General features: G+C 44.7%; 1 protein-coding gene across 1 annotated transcript in view; it reads right to left on the bottom strand.

Annotated features, from left to right (window-relative positions):
* Positions 1-21,588, bottom strand: part of LOC143842760 (uncharacterized) — a 59,513-nt gene that overhangs the window by 11,860 nt on the left and 26,065 nt on the right. Inside the window, exons 11-13 of the mRNA XM_077347915.1 lie at positions 5,755-5,917; positions 4,360-4,509; positions 655-815 (exon numbers count right to left, since the gene is read on the bottom strand). Coding sequence (XP_077204030.1) covers positions 655-815; positions 4,360-4,509; positions 5,755-5,917 — 474 coding nt within the window. The remainder of the gene's footprint in view (positions 1-654; positions 816-4,359; positions 4,510-5,754; positions 5,918-21,588) is intronic.

The raw sequence follows: 21,588 nt of genomic DNA, 5'->3' as shown, positions 1-21,588 counted from the left end.
CATTGTTTACTTTGGGATTGGACATTACCAATTTGGGCACCAAGTATGTGTATTTTTTCATCACCTGGCATTTCAGGACCATTAGCTTCTATAGGGAACTAAGGATGAGTGATTTGGTTCAGATGCTGATTCTGGTACTTTACAGATCTATCCAAGTCAAATCGCCCATCCCTGCACTTTGAACACTAAATCTGCAGTGGACGAATCATGATTCGGTGATTCGGCCAGTTTAAAGGAAGGGTTGAGGGAAAGAGAGCACATCAAGCAGGTGATGTGTCATGATCAGTTGCTCCCTCCTACAGTTTTCTCATGTGGCGGAGAAGCCTGTTCATCAAAATTAGTACATTTTCTTATCCTGACAGAACCCATTCAAACCATCAAGGTATGAGCCTACCAATAAAACTGAATTTTTTCCTTGCACTCTTAGTCTAGTATTCCTGTTAAAGCTGAAAGTAAAAATTCATGGACATATTGTCTGTTCAAGGATGTGGAATGGCATGGTACCGTCTGATCTCATTAGCTCCAAGAAGCAGGTTTGGTGTTTGAGACTAAGCCAAGAATGGTAAAGGAAAACCACTTCAGATTAATCACTTGTCTAAGCTAATAGGAAAACACTTGTCTAAATTAATAAGAAAATGGTAGAAGATGACTTGCAAAATTAATGATGGTAGTTGTATATTTTAAGATATACTCAATGGCTTCCGTCAACTTGAGGAATTCTTTATCTTCAGTGGAAAACCGCTGTCCAAAAGCCAGAGCACAGATCACATTGGAGACAGAAAGAGTGATGGGCATTGCTGGGTCAAATGGCTGACCTGCAAAAAAAAGTTAGGTGCAAAGTATTAATATTTTATCCCCTTCTGTGAATACTTAGAATGAACTTCTTAATGGATTTTGGTAAGAGTTTGCGGTTATATATTAGGAATTTTTAAAAAAATGTATCAAAGTATTTTTCTAAAATATACACAATATATAAATATCTCCCCATATCCAATCTCAGCAGTTTTAATAAAGACATCCAGAGCTTCAAGGTAAAAGAAGAGTTGGTTTTTGTATGCCATTTTTTTCTACCAGAAGGAGTCTCAAAGCAATTTACGATCACCTCCCCTTTCCTCTCCCCACAACAGGCACCCTGTGAGGTGGGTGAAGCTGAGAGAGCCCTGATATCACTGCTCAGTCAGAACAGCTTTATCACAGATGTGATGAGTCCAAGGTCACCCAGCTGGCTTCATGTAGGGGAGTGGTGAATCAAATCTGGCTTGCCAGATTAGAAGCTATTGTCTTTAATCACTATACCACTAACTCTCGGGGTCTTTAGCTCTTCCCCAAGACCCATAGAAATAATTAGGAAGACCTTTTTTTTTTGTATTCTTGAGCCATGCTTCAAGTAAAACATCTTACAAAATGTGTTGTGCATTCTTGGGTCACATCCATTCCAGTGTTTTTTACGATGGAACTTCCAGATGGTGTCAATTTCTAAACCTCATTTTCTTATTCTAAGATTAAACCAGAAATGAGGTGGAGTCAGACTTCAGTTCTAGGTGGTGGTGGGGGGTTTGATAGGAAGCTATGGTTTGGGTTGACCTCAATCAAATACCTGGAAGAGGAGCTCCTTTTTGCAGGCCTTGCAGAACTGTTCTAGTTCCATCAGGACCCTAATCTCTTCTGGGAGCTCATTCTACCATGTGAGGGCCAGGATGGAGAATTCTCTTGCCCTGGTTGAGGTCAAGCAGCTTCCCTGGTGCCAAGGATCACCAGAAAGTTAGACACGTAGAGTGTAAGGCTCTTTGAGGGATGTAGGCAAAGATTTGATCCCTCAGGTATACTAGGCCCAGGCCACATGTGGCCTTGAATGTGATACCTAAAACCTTAAGCCTGATCTTGAATTTGACCAGCGTAGCTGCTGGAGGATGAGCTGAATGTGGGAACTCCGAGCTGTTGCTGTGATTCTGGACCAATTGTAGTTTCCAGTTTGGGTATAAGGGCAGGCCAGAATACAGAATACAGGGTGCTATTAGTATGGCTTGACAAAGGTGGTAAAAAGCCAGCTGTGCTACCGTCATGATCTGAGCCTCCATTAGAAGAAGAAGAAGAAGAAGAGTTGGTTCTTATATGCCGCTTTTCCCTACCCGAAGGAGGCTCAAAGCGGCTTACAGTCGCCTTCCCATTCCTCTCCCCACAACAGACACCCTGTGGGGTGGGTGAGGCTGAGAGAGCCCTGATATCACTGCCCGGTCAGAACAGCTTTATCAGTGCTGTGGCGAGCCCAAGGTCACCCAGCTGGCTGCATGTGGGGGAGGGAGACATCAAGAGGGAGACATCAAGAATCACGCCCAGGTTCCTGGCAGAGTGGGACACTAAGACCCATTATGCACGGGGGGAATAATGCACATTCGGGGTGGAATAGCAGCGACTAAAATCAACTGGCCGCAGCTTCGGTGCAGGCTGCTGAAAAAGCCGCGTTAGCAAAACGCGAAAGAAAGCGCAGCTTCCAGGTGACCGGGGCACAACCAGAAGCGGTGCCGGGATCGCCGCGTGCATAATCGGTTACTCTGGGTTTTGCCGCCGTTGCACCCCGTCCCATGCATAACTGGTGTGTTTCTCGTCTTCCCCCTCCGTGTTTTCCATGTGACCCGAAATCTCTGTTCCGGCGGCCGTACATAATGGGCCTATTAGCCGCACTCCATCCAGGTTGGGAAGGTGCGCTTCCTCGCTTGGACCTTTCTTGCCCAGCCACAGGACCTCCGTCTTTGAAAGATTGAGCTTGAGATGACTCTGCTTGAGACAGTTCAACAACTGCTTCCATGCAGCTGGCTAGTGTTTCTAGGTGAGAGTGAGGGTGGCCATCCCTCAGGAGGAAGACCTGGGTATCATCAGCATATTGGTGGCAACCCAGCCCAAACTTCCACAACAGTTGAGCAAGTGGGCACATAAAGATATTGAATAAGATTGGAGAGACAACTGCCCCTGCAAGCCAGTTGGTGATGTCTTGATGAGCTCTCTCCTAGTGCTACCCTCTGCCTGTGCCCCAAGAGAAAGGAGATCAGCCACTGAAGGGCAGTCCCTCTGATCCTGGCATTGGCAAGGTGACATCCTGACAGTTAGAGTGGTTTCTCAGTGGAACAGGCTTCCTCGGGAGGTGGTGGGTTCATGGATCCAGAGATGGTTTTTAAAGTCATGGATCAGAGATCATGGATCCAGAGATGGTTTTTAAAGTCATGGACCTCTGGGAATCCTCCTGTTGAAAGGGAGAGTTTGATTACCTCCCGCAGTGGAGATAATGTTATTAGATGTTTTTAGTAGACATGATGGACATGGGTGTAAAGGGCAAGTGGTTGAGTCTGCTGTCTTTATCATCTTGTCCATTCTGTGTGAATCGTCTGAAGTTACTCAACGTACTCTCCAAAGATGGCCAAGAGGCCTACATTCTGTGTCTAAAGTAGGAGAGAGGTTGTGGCAGAGTGTCAAGATTTTATCTGCAAAGTACCTCGTAAAGGCCTCACAGCTGATGTCCAATTGGTTATTATTTTGGTGCACTTTCTCCAAGGCAGTAAGGGATTGAACTACCTGGCATGAGTTAGAAGATTCGAATTCAGTCTAGTAGAATTTGCATTTTACTGACTTCACCGCAATCTCATAGACTCTTAAATGCATTCTATAGGATGTTGTCGCCACTTAGTCACAAGTCTTCCTCCAGACTCGCTCTTGTTGTCTCAGTTCTCATTTCTTGTTGCAGAGCTCCTTGATGTACCAAGGGACCCAACTTGACATGGGAATTGAGAGACGTCTGGGACCTATCTTGTTGATGGTAATCAGCATTCTGTTGTGCCAGTCACTGACCAAACCATCTAGAGAACTGTGGGGAGGCATTGGATCCTGCAGAGCATTCAGGAATCCAGTTGGATCCAGCCAGTTTGGTGTAATGGTTAGGAGTGCAGACTTCTAATCTGGCATATCGATTCTGCACTCTCCCACATGCAGCCAGCTGGGTGACTATGGGCTTGCCAGGACACTGATAAAGCTGTTCTGACCGAGCAGTAATCTCAGGGCTCTCTCAGCCTCACCTACCCCACAGGGTGTCTGTTGTGGGGAGAGGAATGGGAAGGAGATGAAAGAGATGTTCAGAGGTAGTATGCCATTTCCTGCCTCTTTGTCATGATGACCCTGGCCCTGGCACTCCTCTGAGGTCTCCCATCTAAATACTAGCCAGAACTACTACTTAGATGAGATTGGGCTAACATGGGATATCCAGGTCAGGAAATGATTCAGTGTCCAGGTAAATTAATCCTAACCTAGGTGAGAAATTAAAAAATGGCCTACAACAACCATTGGACAACCCCATTTCCTGACATCACTTACCCTTTGCAAGTGTAAAAGCCTCAACAAGCTGATGGGCCTCCTCTTCTACCTGATGTTCCATGCCTTTCTTCCCCAGACCCAGCTTCCGCATGGTGGCTACCCCGAACTTCCTCTGCTGCTTCCAGGTGTGTCCATTTGACAATATAATACCTAAGGCCATGAAGAATCAATGAGAAATTAGTTCTGTAAGAAATTACTGTTGAATAAAAGTTGACATTGTCTGCCTATAAAGCAACAAGCAGAATGATTACATATGCCTATGAATTGAAAAGCCGCCGAAACAGAGATTTCGGGTCACATGGAAAACGCTCATATGGAATCAGCCCCTGTCTAGTTCGGGGAGCTGATCTTTATACTCTGCAGGTGAGCTGTAATTCCAGGAGCTCTCCAGGCCCCACCTGGAGGTTAGCTACCCCTGGGTTGGAAATATTCCTGGAGGTTTGGAGGTGAGGCTTCAAAATCGTACAATGCCTCAGAGTCCAGCCTTCCAAGGAGCCATTTTTGCCTGCAGTTGGGAGGGAGTGGTGCAGGTGTGTCCCTCCTGGGCTACGGGCTATGGCCAGCCCTTACCAGCAACTGTTTGTATTCTGGGGCGCAGACAGGCAGACCAGCATCAGTCCTGTGAGTCTGGAAAGTGCAGGAAGATCTAAATAAATATTTACAGCCTGAAACTGTAAATAAAGAACAAGTAAATGTCTGGAGACACAGTGGAAACATGGGAGACAGAAGGAACAGGGTGGACACCAGTATACTGTGACTACCCCATGTGTATTAGGGCAGAGGGGCATTTCGGTGAATGTGGCCTAATTCACACAAGAAGGGAAATGACACAGAATTGGGAAGAATTGGTTGCCATGTAATCTTCCCCTAAGAAGAGTCTCCAGTCTGATTTTTCCTTCACATATCTGAGGACATGGCTCTGGAAAGCTCATATGTAACCACTATGGCACAATTCCCAAAGGTCAGTCCTCTCCCACACTCAACGAACATTCCACACCACAGGTTCTTGACACCCATATCTCCACACCCATGCCCTCATTTGCCACCATGCCACCACAACCTCCCACACAACACACACATTCAACCCCATGCCCTTACAGACTGGACCACTCCTCCCCTTCCTCTTCCCACTGCCAAGCTCTAGCTCCTATTGTATTCTTGGATACAATGGGCTTTGCCCCTAGTTTCTTAAATAAAGCTACAAACCTTATTCTCAACAGTATTTGCTGGCTGCCTTGAATTCCTGAAGGGCTTAATCACCTCATAAACTGTGCAAAACATATCCTAGCAAGTTAACTGCCTTTTGCTTAGCCTTTCCCCAATTTTCTCAGAGCATTTGGGTTAACAGTGGTGGAGCAATCCATTTCCCAAACAGTATGCCTCCCAGTAACGTACCCTGTTCGTTTGCCATAGCTTTCAGGTAAGGCGTCTCCGGCCGATCAATAAAATCTTCTTCATGGTTGGCCAGCGCTTCTATCACTGCTTCATATCCAGAGAGTACAATTACTCTTATGTTTCCAAACCAAAATGTATAAATGTTCCCATATTCTTTTGCCAGCTGCCATATACGTTGAAAAAGACAAAAGACAACATCACATAAATTCAGCTAGTTTGTTTGAATGTAACACATGCAGTTCACTCTTTATCTCTTAGAATGATAGAATTGGAAGCAACTTCCAAAGTCACCAAGTCCAACTCCGTGCAGAATGCAGGAAATTCACAATTACCTGCCCACCACAGCTGGGCATGTGCAACCCTCTTCTCAGCTCCTGGTCATATGCTACTTTCATTTATGTCCATTTCTCTTCACTCAGATTCCTTCTTTTCTTTCTCTCCTTCCATTCCATTCCATCTTCTCAGCATCCTTCTATAGTCTTATCTTACCTGTTCACCCTTACTCATTTCACTTATCCCTCGTCTTCCTTCCCAAAGAGGATCCTGTGAAATAGGCTATTTTAAGACCATGTGATTGGCACAAGATCACCCAGAAGGATTCTAAGACAGAGTGGAGATTTGATCCTGGTTCTCCGAGATCCCATACCAACACTAATTGCTACCTCATGATAAATCTTTATGTTTATGCAGGGGAGAAAGTGTAGTGAAGACAACGTTTACTATGCATTTACTAAGATTTCATATGTTTTGAGTTCATATCTGCATTTCAGTCACTGTCTCTCAGTAGAAATGATAGTGTGTGTGTGTGTGTGTGTATGTATGTATGTGTGTGTGTGTACACACACACACACACACACATATATATATACACATACACATACACATACACATACATATACATATACATATACATATACATATACATATACATATACATATACATATACATATACATAAATTAAAGAAGTCAGTAGGTTAGTGATTAGGTTCCTGTATTCATGACTTCTTGGCTGCCACCACCCTATGTTTCAATATTGCCCATACTTGTGGTATTTTCCTCTAGCCATTCCATTACTATATATTTTTCCCAACCTTCTATTGAACGTTGCCCTTACCTAGATGGTCCAGACTAGACCCTTCCAATCTCAGAAGTGAAGCAGAGTTGGCCTAGATTAATATTTGGATGGTAGACCACTAAGGAATTCCAGATTCACTATGTAGAAGAAGGCAATGGCCAACCACCTCTGTTAGTCTCTTGCCTGACAAACCTGATGAGGTCATGATAAGTCACCCATGGCTGAATTGCACTTTTCCTCACATACTCATTGAGAGACGGTCATTGTTCTCTGACCACTCAGGAAAGATTTGTTTAAACAGCTTTTAAGAGCTGATGCTATCCCAGCCCCAGGTAAAACCATACTGAGTGCAAACATTCACAGCCATCTCATAGGCTATCATAAGCATCCTATAAGATATTCTCGCAGCCTCATCAAGAGTATTCCTCCAAACTCGATTTCCTCATCTCACCTCCTGTTTTCTGTGGCGCAGTTCCTCTGTATACCAGGGGGCTGACTTTGGATGGGAGATGAGAGGGTGTCAGAGTGCAATTACATTAAAGGCAGCTGACATGCGGCCATGCCAGTCAACCAGCTCATCTAATAAACCACCGAAAGGCAGAGCATTCAGATATCCGTCTGGATCCTTAAGTCTCCACGGGCATAAATCTGCTCTCAGCGCTGAGTGCATTAAGTATGCTCCATGCAGTTCCTGAACCCATATGTGAAACTGCATCCATCACTATGAAATAATGTCAAGCAACCTGTATAATCCTAGGAAGACAATGATTTAAAAAATAGTTCTCACTTCATTCACCACATAGTTTAATTATATGGAATTGCATACCTCAATGAAAGTGTCTAAAGAAAGGATGAATCCTACTTTCCATATGCTTCCACAGATAGGGAGAAAACAAGGTCCTGGAGGAGACGACTTGTGTGACCAGAGCTGTTTCAGATGGTTTAGAATCAGGAGACCCACCAGCAAGGCAATCAAAATTGCCTGTGTTCCCAGCATCACCCTTGCTTCTTTGCTTTTATATCTTTCCCCTGGATGAGCTGAATGTTCTTCTTGTGGCTTTCCCTTCCTTCCACGTTATCGCTGCCTGTTTTATATCAAGATCCTTCTCAATACATCACTGATCATTGCCAACATATTTTGGACTGCATCATCAGGCACGTGCTACGGTTGCACGTGTTTAAATCTGATAGGATAGCTCAAATAATTATAGAGAAGAAATTAGAAGAAGAAGAAGAGTTGGTTCTTATATGCCGCTTTTCCCTACCCGAAGGAGGCTCAAAGCGGCTTACAGTCGCCTTCCCATTCCTCCCCCCACAACAGACACCCTGTGGGGTGGGTGAGGCTGAGAGAGCACTGATATCACTGCCCGGTCAGAACAGTTTTATCAGTGCCGTGGCGAGCCCAAGGTCACCCAGCTGGTTGCATGTGGGGGAGCGCAGAATCGAACCTGGCATGCCAGATTACAAGTCCGCACTCCTAACCACTACACCAAACTGGCTCTCAAGTTAAGTCTTACTAGTACCTTGAACTGAAGTGGAAAAATTAGTATTCTGTTTTTTTTCTGTCTACCAGTATTTCTTAACATACTATCCTTTACTATGTGCTTTTGCATTTTAAGCTACATTTTTGAGGGGAGTGGGAATCAAAGGCCAGGTGATCAACATGCAAGATCAACATGCAAGATTAACAACTGAGGGGGATGAAATGCCACATGACCCCTTTCAGACCAACTTCTAAGAGACAACCATAGAATCAGTATTAGTTTTCCAATTAAGATTGCTTAATTGTTTTGCCAGTGTTATTATGCCATGATTGATGTAGACTTTGATGTACTGGGGCAGTCTCTAATTAGTCTGTCCTCATGGTTGCCCGGACAACCTAAGTTGTAATAGATTTTATTATGATACCAGATGGCCCAAACACTCCTATCCTGTCCTCCCCCCCCCCCCACATCTTCCACACTTTCCAGCTTGTCACACCACATTCTTAATCATATGTTATGACAATAAATTGCGTAGCATTTAAGGAGAGTTCCCATGGGAGGAAGGTCCCTGTAGAGACTTATATGCCTTGTCTTGTAGTTGTAACTTTAGTTGTAACTATGCTTCTGATGAGTACACTTGCTTAGTCTAATAAATGAAAAAAAAATTTCCTCAAGAAACTTTCCCCTTAGTTTCGACTTACAAAGATTCTGTTAATAAGTTAGAACTCATTTTTGAGCCGGTTTGGTGTAGTGCAGACATCTAATCTGTTGAGCCGTATTTGATTCTGCACTCCCCTGCATGCAGCCAGCTTGGTGACCTTTGGCTCACCACGGCACTGATAAAACTGTTCTGACAGAACAGTGATATCAGGGCTCATTCAGCCTCACCCACCTCACAGGGTGTCTGTTGTGGGGAGAGGAAGGGAAGGCGACTGTAAGCCACTTTGAGCCTCCTTCGGTTAGAGAAAAGCGGCATATAAGGACCAACTCTCCTTCTTCTTCTACTCGTCCTACCATGGTGTTCACAGAGGAAGGAGACTTGGATACCAAATCTACTGAGGGATCTGGAGGGCAAGGCAATGGGGAATAAACTCAAGGATCCTAAAACACAGTAGCACACCATCTTGGTGGTGGTGAGCAACCCGGCTTAGAAGGGGGTGAATGCCAGCTGTTATGTTACAGAATGCTGAATGACCCACCTTTACACTGAATATGATCAGGACTCAGGTGACTGGACTGAAGCTGGGGCATGTAGCTGTACTGACATGGAAACTGACCTCAGTTGCTATTTTGCTATTTCCTGGAGCTATGACGAGAGCTGGGTAAGGTGACAAGATTGCTTTCCATGTTCTTCACCAGGGAGAAGGAGCACACAGAGGTTTCCAGGCATCACCTCCTTACCATACTTGGAATGGAGGTGCCGGCAAACATGGCGGAGATAGGTACCTCGGCTTCAGGATCAGCGGTGATGGCAGTGGCCAGGGACGGTTCCCAAGAGTTGGAGCACTCCATTACAGAAGCCCCCCAGAAACCTCCAGCACAAAACCAAGAGGGATTCCAAGAGCAGAGGAAACTCCATGCCCTTTTTGATGGATTGGCGGACATGATGTTATTCTTCTTGGTCCAGGTGCAGGCCTACATGGAGGACTCCGGGCATTTATTCCCAGATGGGGTGGTGAAGGTGCACCATGTGGGAACCTTCTTGGAAAATGCGGCAGTTGATTGGTATGCGTTCAGAATGGAAGCACCCAAACTGTAGGATTATGACCTGTTCATACAAGTGCATAGTGCACATTTTGAATACTCCCTGCAGGCCGCCACGTCTTGTGAGCAGCTGAGAAGGTTTTTTCCAAGAAGGGCTGCAAGTTGAACATTGCCATGTTACTCTCTTGACTACCAGTGTTTAACTTCCCTTCTGTCCATTGCGGATAGGGTAAAAATAATTACTTCTTGGTTAAGTAACTGTCTCCCTTCTATCCTTTCACTTTTGCCTGGGAACATTCTTGCAGCAAACTGTGACAACAGACTCAAATAGACTCTGTTTGTTCCAGAACTACTACTCATTCTACACATTAAGGATGTGCCATCCCTAACCTGGGGTTTGAAATTTAAGTGTCTTGAAATTTAAGACAATAGTTTTTAAGTTTGGAGTCATGATGTTCACAGATATCTAACTGTGTACAAATTAATCTATGGATGTTGAAAACATGGAATATTTTCAGCAAATGATGGACACAAAGTGCCGCTCCTTTTAATGTTTCAAGAAATGGAGTAACAGATTATGCACAGTGATGGGGTATGTAAATGAACGAATAAGGGGAAAGTATAATTTCCACAATCCCATTTTCCTCAAGGAAAAGAGCATGCCTACCCTTCTCCTCCACTCTACATTTCTCCGTTCTCAATAATCTTTTCTATGTATCCATACTACATTATTCATTATTATCGAGAGTATTACCTAACAATCTATGTTAATCTTTGTTACCTAATAATCTATCCTTCTTTTCACTCTGAGTTCTGAGATTCTCTGAAGGCATGTGAGCAAGAGAAAGGATGAATGGACTAAGGAAGACTTTGGGAGTTTGCTTAAAATAGAGAGAGTCAAAACTGGCAAAGGGGACTCTGGCCATCTAAAGCTTACAACTCCCCCACCCACAAAAAAAATTTTTGTGCTTATCCTGCACATCTTTTCCCAAAGCCACCTGCCACCTCTTTAAAAAGCACATTGAAAGAAAGAGAAATGCCAGGTTTTATATACCATAAGAATTTGGTATTGAACATAAATTTGAAGATATCATATTACAAATAATCATACTTCTTTTGTTGTCATAAACATTATTTCCTTGAATGGGATACTGGTCTCCTTACCATGGGAGCAGCCCTCTGACCCCTCCTCTCTCTATGTGCCCTTTGATCTGTACCATTCTTCACGTGGCAAGTTCTTAAAGAGATGGGAATACCAGAGCATCTTATTTGAGAAACCTATATGCAGGTTAAGAAGCAACAGTGAGAACTGGGCATAGAATCACTGATTGGTTAAAAATTATGTATTTATTATATTTACTAGTAATTAAGCCCGCTGTAACTGCAATACAGCGGGCGCTAGCTGGTTGTCGCCCCCCCCCCGCGCCGCAGCCTACCCGGGTGTTCTAGGTCCGTGGTGGGGGCCACGTTGGTGGTGGCAGTGGAGGGCCATCCTCCGTCTTCTGCGAGGTATGCTGTGTCTTCGAGCTCCGCTGACGGCCTGCTCCTTGGCCGACGCGGCGAGAGGGCTCCCTCGGATGGCTGTCTTGGGCGGCGGCAGCTGTCTTGGGCGGCAGCTGTCTGAGCTTTGCGCCTCTCGCCGCATCAGGCCGCCGGGCAGGGAGCCCCCGGCAGCCGCGCTACGCGCGACTGCCAGGGGCTCCCTCGGGTGGCGGCCTGACGCGGCCTCACCGCATCGGGCCGGGAGCAACTGCGAGCCGCACTGCGCGCAGCTCGCAGTTGCTGGGGCTGGGAATCTGAGGGACCGTTTTAGCGGCTGTGCATAATAGGCCTTTAAGACTACTTCGGGTAGAGAAAAACCGTATATAAGAATCAACTCTTCTTCTTCTTCCCTACCAGATGGAGTCTCAAAGTGGCTTCTAATCACCATCACTTTCCTCTCCCCACAACAGATACCCTGTGAGGTGGGTGAGACAGACAGAGGCCAGATCTTACTGCTTAGTCAGAACAGCTTTGTCAGTGCTGTGGCGAGCCCAAGGTCACCAGCTGGCTGCATGTGGGGAAGTGTGGAATCAAACCCAGCTAGCCAGATTAGAAATTGGTGCTCCTAACCACTACTACAAGCTATTTTTGGATGGTCATATGGTCTACTGTGTCAAAGGCAGCTGACAGATCAAAAAAGATCAGTAGCACCATATCATTTGCATCAAGATATAGTCAGAACAACCAAAGCTGTCTGAATCCCATAACCCATCCATAAACCAGATTTGAAGGGAACTAGGGCAGATGTCTCATCCAGAATTTTCTGGAGTTGCTTAGCCACTGCTTGCTCAATCATCTTTCTCAGAAATGTGGGAGGATCTAACCAGCTATGCAAGACGTTTATAGTGTACCTAATAAACCCACAATCAACCAAACCCACAATAGTCAGAGCCAAATAATGGATCGCCACCCAGTAAATTGCCAGCCAGCCATGATTTGCAAGAGCTGTATCCTCTGCAGAGACATTTCAACCCAATGTGGTGCGATATCTATTCTGTAGGGATGATGGGGCAAGTCATTTCCCAAATGTTTACACTTCTCAGGAACTTACACCATTCATTTGCTATGGCTTTCAGGAAAGGGGTCACCGGACGATCTACAAAATCTTCTTAATTGTTGACCAGCCCTTCTGTCACTGCTTCATATCCAGACAGTACACTACCCCTGTGCTAGAGGGAGACAAAAGGAGATTAATGTGAGCCTTAACATTAATGTGTGTGGTTGCTGGGTGGAAACCACTGGCATCCTGATGCTTGTGTATGAGGGCTATATTGGATGTTTACTCTGAAGGGACTGTTTTGCATCTGAAATGAATTCAGCATCAGAGCAATTTGCATGAACGCTTATGGGAATTTTTAAAAGTCATGCAAGTGTTATTATATTTATATCTGCCAGACAAGCTCAGACATCATATTGAGTTATCCTTCTATTTTCTGACCTATGGACTGAGTTGAGTTTAGGGTTGTGCACTTACCATATATACTCATGCGTAAGCCAAGTTTTTCAGCACATTTTTCACACTGAAAAAGCCCTCCTTGTCTTATATGCAGGTATATATGGTAATTGAAATAAAAGTCTGTTCCCAGCCAGCCAATCATTGCAATGTCTTTCACAAATGTCTACCGAAAGCTGAGCTCGTTCTGGCAGCTTGTAGGACATCAGCAGTTTGACTGAGGGACTCTGATCTTTTTTTCCCCCTTTTGCCTTCACTTTGCTTCTTTCTAATCCCTTCTTCCAAACTATTTTTTTTTTGTTTCTGTGGGTGGGATGGGTTGGGTTTTAGGGGTGCTTTGGGATTTACTGTTTCATCTTCATGGGTTCTGTGCAGTCCCACATGGGATCTGCAGATCTGCAGGCCTGCTTCAGAGAATAACTAGCCAGCTTAAAGCTTAAAAGTCTCCCAAGAGTGCTAGCCCCTCCCCTCCCTTTTTCCTGCCCAAAGTCATGTGGCATGCCAGCACTCTCCCCTCAGTCCTTTTCTGCCACTGGTAGGAGATGACACTAGCCAGCTAAGGGAAAGGAGGGAGGGGAGAGTGCTGGCTCCTCCCATATCATGTGACTTTGGGTGGGAAAGTCACTCTGTGAGGGGAGGGGCTAGCACTCTTGGGAGACTTTTAAGCTTTAAGCTGGCTAGTTATTCTTCAAGCAGGCCTGTGAATCCGCAGATCCCATGTGGGACTGCACAGAACACCACTCAATGAACAAGAGTTATCCTGTTTTCTTTCTCCTAGTGTTTCTTTCTTCTTTTATCTGAGGGGCAGCATTGTTTCAGGTTGTGTTTCTTTTAAAAGTTGATTTTTACAGGTCTTTCTTTCAGTGTTCAGTTTTACAGTTCTTTATTTCAGTGTTTTGTTTGGGGTGGGCACTGTAGTTGTAGTTAGAGGTTTCCATTCTCCCAGTTTGGTAGCTGTTGCACTTGTTGTAGTAGGTTGCCAACTTTGGGTATTGTTGTTCTACTCTGGTTTGCTGGCTTTGGGAGCACTGTTTGGTTCTCCTGCCAGAGCTGTTCTCCCATGAGTGCCAGGAGAATGGCTTGGTGGGTGTTTCCTTCCATGGTGTGATACTGCTCTTTTTTTATTTAAAAAAAAACTAGCAAAAAAAAACCTGGAGAGAAACTAGTCAGACCTGCTACTCCCAGACGGGCAGGAAGATGACTGAAGCAAGGTACCTCCCACCATGCAGGACAAGAAGTTTAGCATTTCTAGTCCTGACTCCCAGTTAAAGTGGCAGGAAACACCCACCAAGCCGTCCTCCTGGTCTCAAGGAGAAGGACCATATCATGGTAAGTTATACAATGGAGATGGCCACTTATAAGCCAGTCATCTCTTTACTTCTTCTGGGAAGTTGATAGATAATGTGTTGCTGGAAGAGCAGCTATTGGTCTCTTGGATGACAAATCTCCCCTTGACTCACTTCACACATGGGTTCACAACCAAGGTACACTTGTGGACATTCAGGCAAGATTTTGGAACCCTGGCCAGAAACATCAAGGTTTGCACCAATCTCAAGAAAATATGCAAGGACCAATTTTTCTTATTAGGAAATTTTAATAAATAACCAAATGTGCAGAAATAACAGGCTAACTCCCATCTGCTTGGTCCTCAACGACATGCAGCAAAACTAGCCAAACCAAGACAAGATCCCTTGCTAAAACTAAACATGTTATGTGTAATTGCAGGCTACATATCAAGAATATTACCATCAAAGCTATATCCCTAAACACTGAAAGAAGTTAGGCCATATCTTGCACCTGGTACATAGTAGCTGAGAAAAACAAGTTCTCTTAGATAAGAACTGCTCTCTTGGGAGTGGCCTACGGGTCATCCTCCCAATCAACTAGAGGTCAGGCTAGGCACATCAAAGCAGCTGGTAGATGATGGGTTGTACACGTACTGGGAGCAGAGAATTAACATGATGTGCCTACTGCAAGTGGTATAGTCATGTTGGAATAGAATCATAAACTCATACAGTTGGAGGGGATCTTCAGGGTCATATAGTTCGATCCACTTTACTATGCAGAAAACTCATAACTACCTGCTTACACAGTGCCCCCAATTCCATGCACAGTTTATTACCCCCCCCCCCAAAAAAAAAACTAGAATACATGACATGGCCTGGAGAAAATCTGGCTCCTGACCCCAAAATGGTGATCAGCATTTCCTGTGCATGCAACAAAGAACCACAAGAGCCAAGTACTGGCACATCCCTTTCTGCCCATCCACTCAAACTCTGCCCACGTTCAAAGAATCAGCATTTCTGTCAGATGGTTATCTAGCCTGTGCTTAAAAACTTCTGAAGAAGGAGAACTTACCACCTTTTGAGGAAGCCTGTTCCACTGGGGAACTGCTTTATCAGGAACTTCTTCCAGATGTTTAGCTGATTAATAGAGCCAGCATGGCTCTTCTACTTAATTTCAACCCACTGCCTCTGACCCGACCCTCTGCCATGAATTTTGTTAGTTTTTAAGGTGCCAATGGAAACCATTTAGTGATCAGATCCTTCTAAATTCATCAGCCAAACCACCACCAAAGCCTCCCAGGAGACCAATAATTAGCGGGGTTAATTAGGTTTTGGAGCCAATATAGAATCATAGAATCATAGAGTTGGAAGGTATCTCCAGGGTCATCTAGTCCAAAATCTGCACAATGCAGGAGCCCACAACTACCTGCCCACCCACAGTAACCCCAATTTCATTTCCAAGTGATCCTCCCCCACACCAAAAATCTCCACATTCCAACCTGGCTTGGAGGAAATTCACCTACCATCCCACAGTGGTGATCAGCAATTCCCTGGGTAGGCAAGGAAGGGCCACAAGAGACAAACACTGGCATATCCCTTCCTGACAACCTATTCACATTCTGCCTAAGTTCATAAAATCAGCATTTTTGTCAGATGACTAACTAGCCTCTGTTTAAAAACTTCCAAACAAGGAGAACCCACCACCTCCCAAGGAAGCCTATTGCACTGAGGATCAGCTCTAAATGTCAGGAACGTCTTCCAGATGTTCAGCTGAAAATTCTTTTGAATTAAATTTTAACCTGTTGGTTTTGGTACAACCAAAGACGGGGTTAGTTGAGTCACAAATTGGGATCAAGATTGCAGGGAGAAATATCAACAACCTCAGATGTGCAGAGGATACCACTCTAATGGCAGAAAGCGAAGAGGAACTAAAGAGTCTTTTGATGCGGGTGAAGGAGGAGAGTGCAAAAGTTGGCTTCAAACTCAACATCAAGAAAATGAAGATCATGGCATCCGGCCCTCTCAATTCCTGGCAAATAGATGGGGAAGAAATGGAGGTATTGACAGATTTTATTTTCCTGGGCTCCAAGATCACTGCAGATGGGGACTGCAGCAATGAAATTAAAAGACACTTGCTCCTGGGGAGGAAAGCTATGGCAAATCTAGACAGCATCCTAAAAATCCGAGACATCACCCTGCCAAAAAAGTGCGTTTAGTCAAGGCTATGGTCTTCCCAGTTGCAATGTATGGCTGTGAAAGTTGGACCATAAGGAAGGCCGAGTGTCAAAGAATTGAGGCTTTTGAACTCTGGTGCTGGAGAAGACTCTTGCGAGTCCCTTGGACTGCAAGGCGAACAAACCGGTCAGTCCTAGAGGAGATCAGCCCTGACTGCTCCTTAGAAGGCCAGATCCTGAAGATGAAACTCAAATACTTTGGCCACCTCATGAGAAGGAAGGACTCCCTGGCGTAGAGCTGGGAGCGATCGAGGGGACGACAGAAAATGAGGTAGCTGGATGTAGTCACTGAAGCAGTCGATGCAAACTTAAATGGACTCCGGGGAATGGTAGAGGACAGGAAGGCCTGGAGGATCATTGTCCATGGGATCATGATGGGTCAGACACAACTTCGCACCTAACAACAACAACAATCATATCACTTCTTAGTCATCTTCTCTCTAGGCTAAACAGACCAAGGTACCTCAGCCTTTCCTTATAAGACTTGGTCTCCAGAAACCCTCACCATCTTCATAGCCCTCCTCTGGACACACTTATTTGTTAATCAGATGCCATCATTAGAAGGTATTATACTGCCATCTGGTGGATAACTGCCTACAATGGATGTTAATTGATTATATATTAACCTTCCCATTGATTCAGCTAGGCAAATAGCTGAACAGTATCTAAATGCCAGGGAAGAACCAGCACAACCAGCTGCATTAATTATTGATCTAACAGATGTCTGTCTGGAAAAGAATTATTTTACATATATGATGAGTTCTTTTACCAAAGCAGGGGTGTGGCTATGGGAAACCCATTATGAACCAGTGTGGTGAATTTATTTATGATTGAATTTGAAAAATCTTACTTTTCAATTCAGAAATCAATCCAATTTAATGACATTTTGATGTAAAGAAGATTTATAGATTTTTGTTTTTGTTTTCCAGGACTACAGCCAAATAGATTCCTTTATAAATACGGTCAATTTGCAAGATGAAATTGTTACCTTTACCAGAACTAAAGCAAAACTAATTATTTTAGTTTTGGATATTTAAATCTTTTTAGAGCCCTAACTTGACCTCGCCTACCCCTACAACTGGAAAAAGAGCATAGTCCAGGCAGGTCTAAATACTTTAAACAAATGTGAACCAGCAGAGCCCCTGCAGATGAGTGTCAGGCGATGAGGCTGCTCCCCGGAGACACCTTCCTGATTTATAATTATCCAACGTTTTATTTATTATTTATTTAATTTATATACCGCCCTCCCCAAAGGCTTAGGGCAGTTTACATAAAAGAGGAATGAAACAGATGACCAGTTTTGATTTGCCATAGCTGGGGCAATTGAGAAGATTTATTTATTTAGATTTCTATACCGCCCATTTCTGGAAAGATCTAGTGAGGAAACGCTAACCAGCTGGCCCCAATATCACTCAGGTGTAAAGAGGCCAAGCAATCTTGCTGCTATCACAAATCCAACCATGAACATCTCTGGAGGAGAGCTCGAGGACATATGGCCGGGAGTTGCCACCTTTCCTAACCCATGCTGTGTTTGAGTCCACTGCTGTAAAACTCTCTTCCAAAACCACTCTTCATATGAATCCTTTCTTGTTTTCAGCTGTCTTGATTGTACACACCTGTGCATGCTATAGGATGAATGAACCTAGCATAGATTTTCTTAGTATCATCACTTTTCCTTGAAAGAAAGAAAATTTAGCAAGGGAGGTCAGGGGAGAGCAGGAACAAATCTCTGCAGTCCAGATTCCTGAGAAAAGACAGAAAAGTGGCACATCACATAGGCGTGCTGGGGGCTGTATTATCTTTACCGTTTTTCAAGGAGTGTCACATGAATGGTTATATACAACTGATCAGCAATCATGGGTGTGCCCTCGATGTAGGGAGGTCTTGAGTGTCAGGGAACCCCCATGACCTCTTTTCTTAAGGCTAGGATTAGAAACCTAAGTGGGTTATGCATGTGAAGGTTTTTACCAGTTAGCATACTGACCCTTTTAAATCATCATTTTCTTAAATGGTCTTGTTTTTCTGCAAGGATTATGCACTTGACATATGGACTTTTGATGGCAAATAATGGGGGGGGGCAATTCCTACATTGTGCTTGACACTCATTGGCAAGCCATAGTCAGCTGCAGTGTCACATGACTGCCATTCTGGCACACACACTACTGGCACGGCCTTGTGGGAATTGTAGTTCATGGACACAGAGACCTCAACAGGAAATTTCCATCAGGGCACACAGCCTTTTGAAAACACTCAAGCCTTCCCCTCAGAGTTACGCTGTTCCTCATAAAGAGTGGAGTGAAATGCTTGCAAATGCCTCTGAGGGAATGGATAAATTAATTTCTGCTGGTGTAATGTTGCCATAGCAGAGGTGGGAGGGTCTGCACCGAACAAGGGGTGCCTCAAGCTCCCATTGGTAGACGAGGGACTAGAGGCTGGCCCTTCACCCATTGGTGTATGCTGGTACAGGGGAGGAGACCAAAAACATGCTAACCAACAGGCATTTTCATGACCATTCTAAAAGAAAAGACATTTTAAAGCTAGTTTTAAATACTGCACTGATAAGACACAGTGGCTGCTATTAGGGGGGAATGCCATGCATAACCCAAAATACTGCAGTGTGTTTTCATGGTGAAACCAGCTCCACATGCAGAAAATAAAAACAGCAACATTTGGGGGGGGGGCAGATTTTTGCAAGGTTTCCTGCCATGCATAATACACCCTGGGGAAGCCGAGAGAAAGGGAGGTTTGTGAATAAAACCTTCAGGACAGTCTCATTCGTCTGCTGAGAGCTCTTCTGCCATTGCAGAGCAGGCATCTCTTTTGCTGGCACAGTGTAGACATGTGTCCTCTGGGTATTAACTATATTTGAAACTAGCAGAAAAGCCCGTTGTATGCCTGAATACAATGGGCGCTAGGCCAACCTCCCTCTTGACCTTGGCTGGGCAGGGGAGGCACTGGCAGGCAGTCCACTCCTCCTCCCTCTGCCCTGGCAGCTCTACCAAGTTCTGGAAAGGCCGCAGCTAGAGCTGCTCAGGGCAGTGGAAGTGCCAGTGGGGCTCATGGGAATTGTAGTCCACAGACATCTTGAGATCCACAGTATGCCCAGCCCTGCTCTAGGTACCAGCAGGTATGGTCAGATGCACACAGAAGCTTATAATTTGCCTAAAACTTTGTTGGTCTTAAAGGGGCCACTGGACTAAATCTTTGTTCTGCTGCTTCAGACCAACATGGCAACACCCCTACTTAAAGTTTTACTTTGGCAATATGCTTCTTGAGTGATTTATTTTACTGCATGCCATTAACCACATCTCCTGATAAGTTTGTCAGGTACTCCCAATAGTTGAACAACCAGGATCTACCTCAATTCCGTCTTGAGGAGGTAAAAGTTGAATGGAGGTCTAATCTGTGATGTCATTACATTAAAATGATGCAAAATCTTAAAAGGTGATGCAGTAAAAGTGCTATACTCAATATGCCAGCAAATTTGGAAAGCTCAACAGTGGCCAAAGGATTGGATAAGGTCAGTTTACATTCCAGTCCCAAAGAAGGGCAATGCCAAAGAATGTTCAAACTACTGCAGCATTGCACTCATTTCTCATGCTAGCAAAGTTAAGCTCAAAATCCTAGTTAAGCTAGGCTCCAGCAATATGTGGACCAAGAACTTCCAGAAGTACTGGCAGGATTTCGAAGAGGGAGAGGAACTAGAGATCTAATTGCCAAAATACGCTGGATCATGGAGAAAGCTAGGGAGTTCCAGAAGAACATCTACTTCTGCTTCATTGACTATGCTAAAGCCTTTGATTGTGTGGAGCACAACAAATTGTGGCAAGTGCTTAAAGAGATGGGAATACCAGAGCATCTTATCTGTCTCTTGAGAAACCTATATGCAGGTCAAGAAGCAACAGTGAGAACCGGGCATGGAATCACTGATTGGTTCAAAATTGAGAAAGGAGTTCAGCCAGGCTGTATACTGTCGCCTTGCCTATTTAACTTGTATGCGGAGCACATCATGAGAAAGGCAGGGTTATATGAGTCACAAATTAAGATCAAGATTGCAGGGAGAAATATCAACAACTTCAGATATGCAGATGATACAACTCTAATGGCAGAAAGCGAAGAGGAACTAAAGAGCCTTTTGATGCGGGTGAAGGAGGAGAGTGCAAAAGTTGGCTTCAAACTCAACATCAAGAAAACGAAGATCATGGCATCCAGCCCTCTCAATTCCTGGCAAATAGATGGGGAAGAAATGGAGGTAGTGACAGATTTTATTTTCCTGGGCTCCAAGATCACTGCAGATGGGGACTGCAGCAAATTAAAAGACGCTTGCTCCTGGGGAGGAAAGCTATGGCAAATCTAGACAGCATCCTAAAAAGCAGAGACATCACCCTGCCAAGAAAAGTGTGTTTAGTCAAGGCTATGGTCCTCCCAGGGGGCTGGGAGAAGGGAGAATAAGTTGTACCCCTGAAACGTCTTTGGGAGCTAAGGGAGGGTTTTCCCTGTCTCCCCTGCAAGTTTCAAGAAGATTGGACCAAGGGGCTCCCAAATAGGGTGCCCCTATCCACTCCATTGTATAGAATGGAGTGTAAGGTTCTTTGTTTCCCCATAGACGTCTATGGGGAATGTTCTTTGGGAGCCCCCAGGATGGGACCCTCTGATTTCAGCAGGTAAATTGGCAATTTCCTTGTTCAATTCCTACTGAAATCATTTTTTCCCACGCTTTTGGGAGCCCCCAGGATGGGACCCTCTGATTTCAGCAGGTAAATTGGCAATTTCCTTGTTCAATTCCTACTGAAATCATTTTTTCCCACGCTTTTGGGAGCCCCCAGGATGGGACCCCTTGGCCCAATCTTCTTGAAACTTGCAGGGGAGCTCAGGAAGGGTTTTCCCTCAGTCCCCTGCAGGTTTCAGCCAAATTGCACCAGGGGGGTCCCATCCTGGGGGCTCCCAAAGAACATTCCCCATAGAAGTCTATGGGGAAACATGTTCAAACCAAAGAACCTGACACTCCATTCTATCCAATGGAGCGGATAGGGGCTCCCTCTTTGGTGCAACCTC

The sequence above is a fragment of the Paroedura picta genome, chromosome 8 (assembly GCF_049243985.1).
Source record: "Paroedura picta isolate Pp20150507F chromosome 8, Ppicta_v3.0, whole genome shotgun sequence".
NCBI classification, from domain to species: domain Eukaryota; kingdom Metazoa; phylum Chordata; class Lepidosauria; order Squamata; family Gekkonidae; genus Paroedura; species Paroedura picta.
The sequence above is the reverse complement of the archived record's forward strand: the minus strand, read 5'-3'. Positions and strand labels throughout refer to the sequence as shown.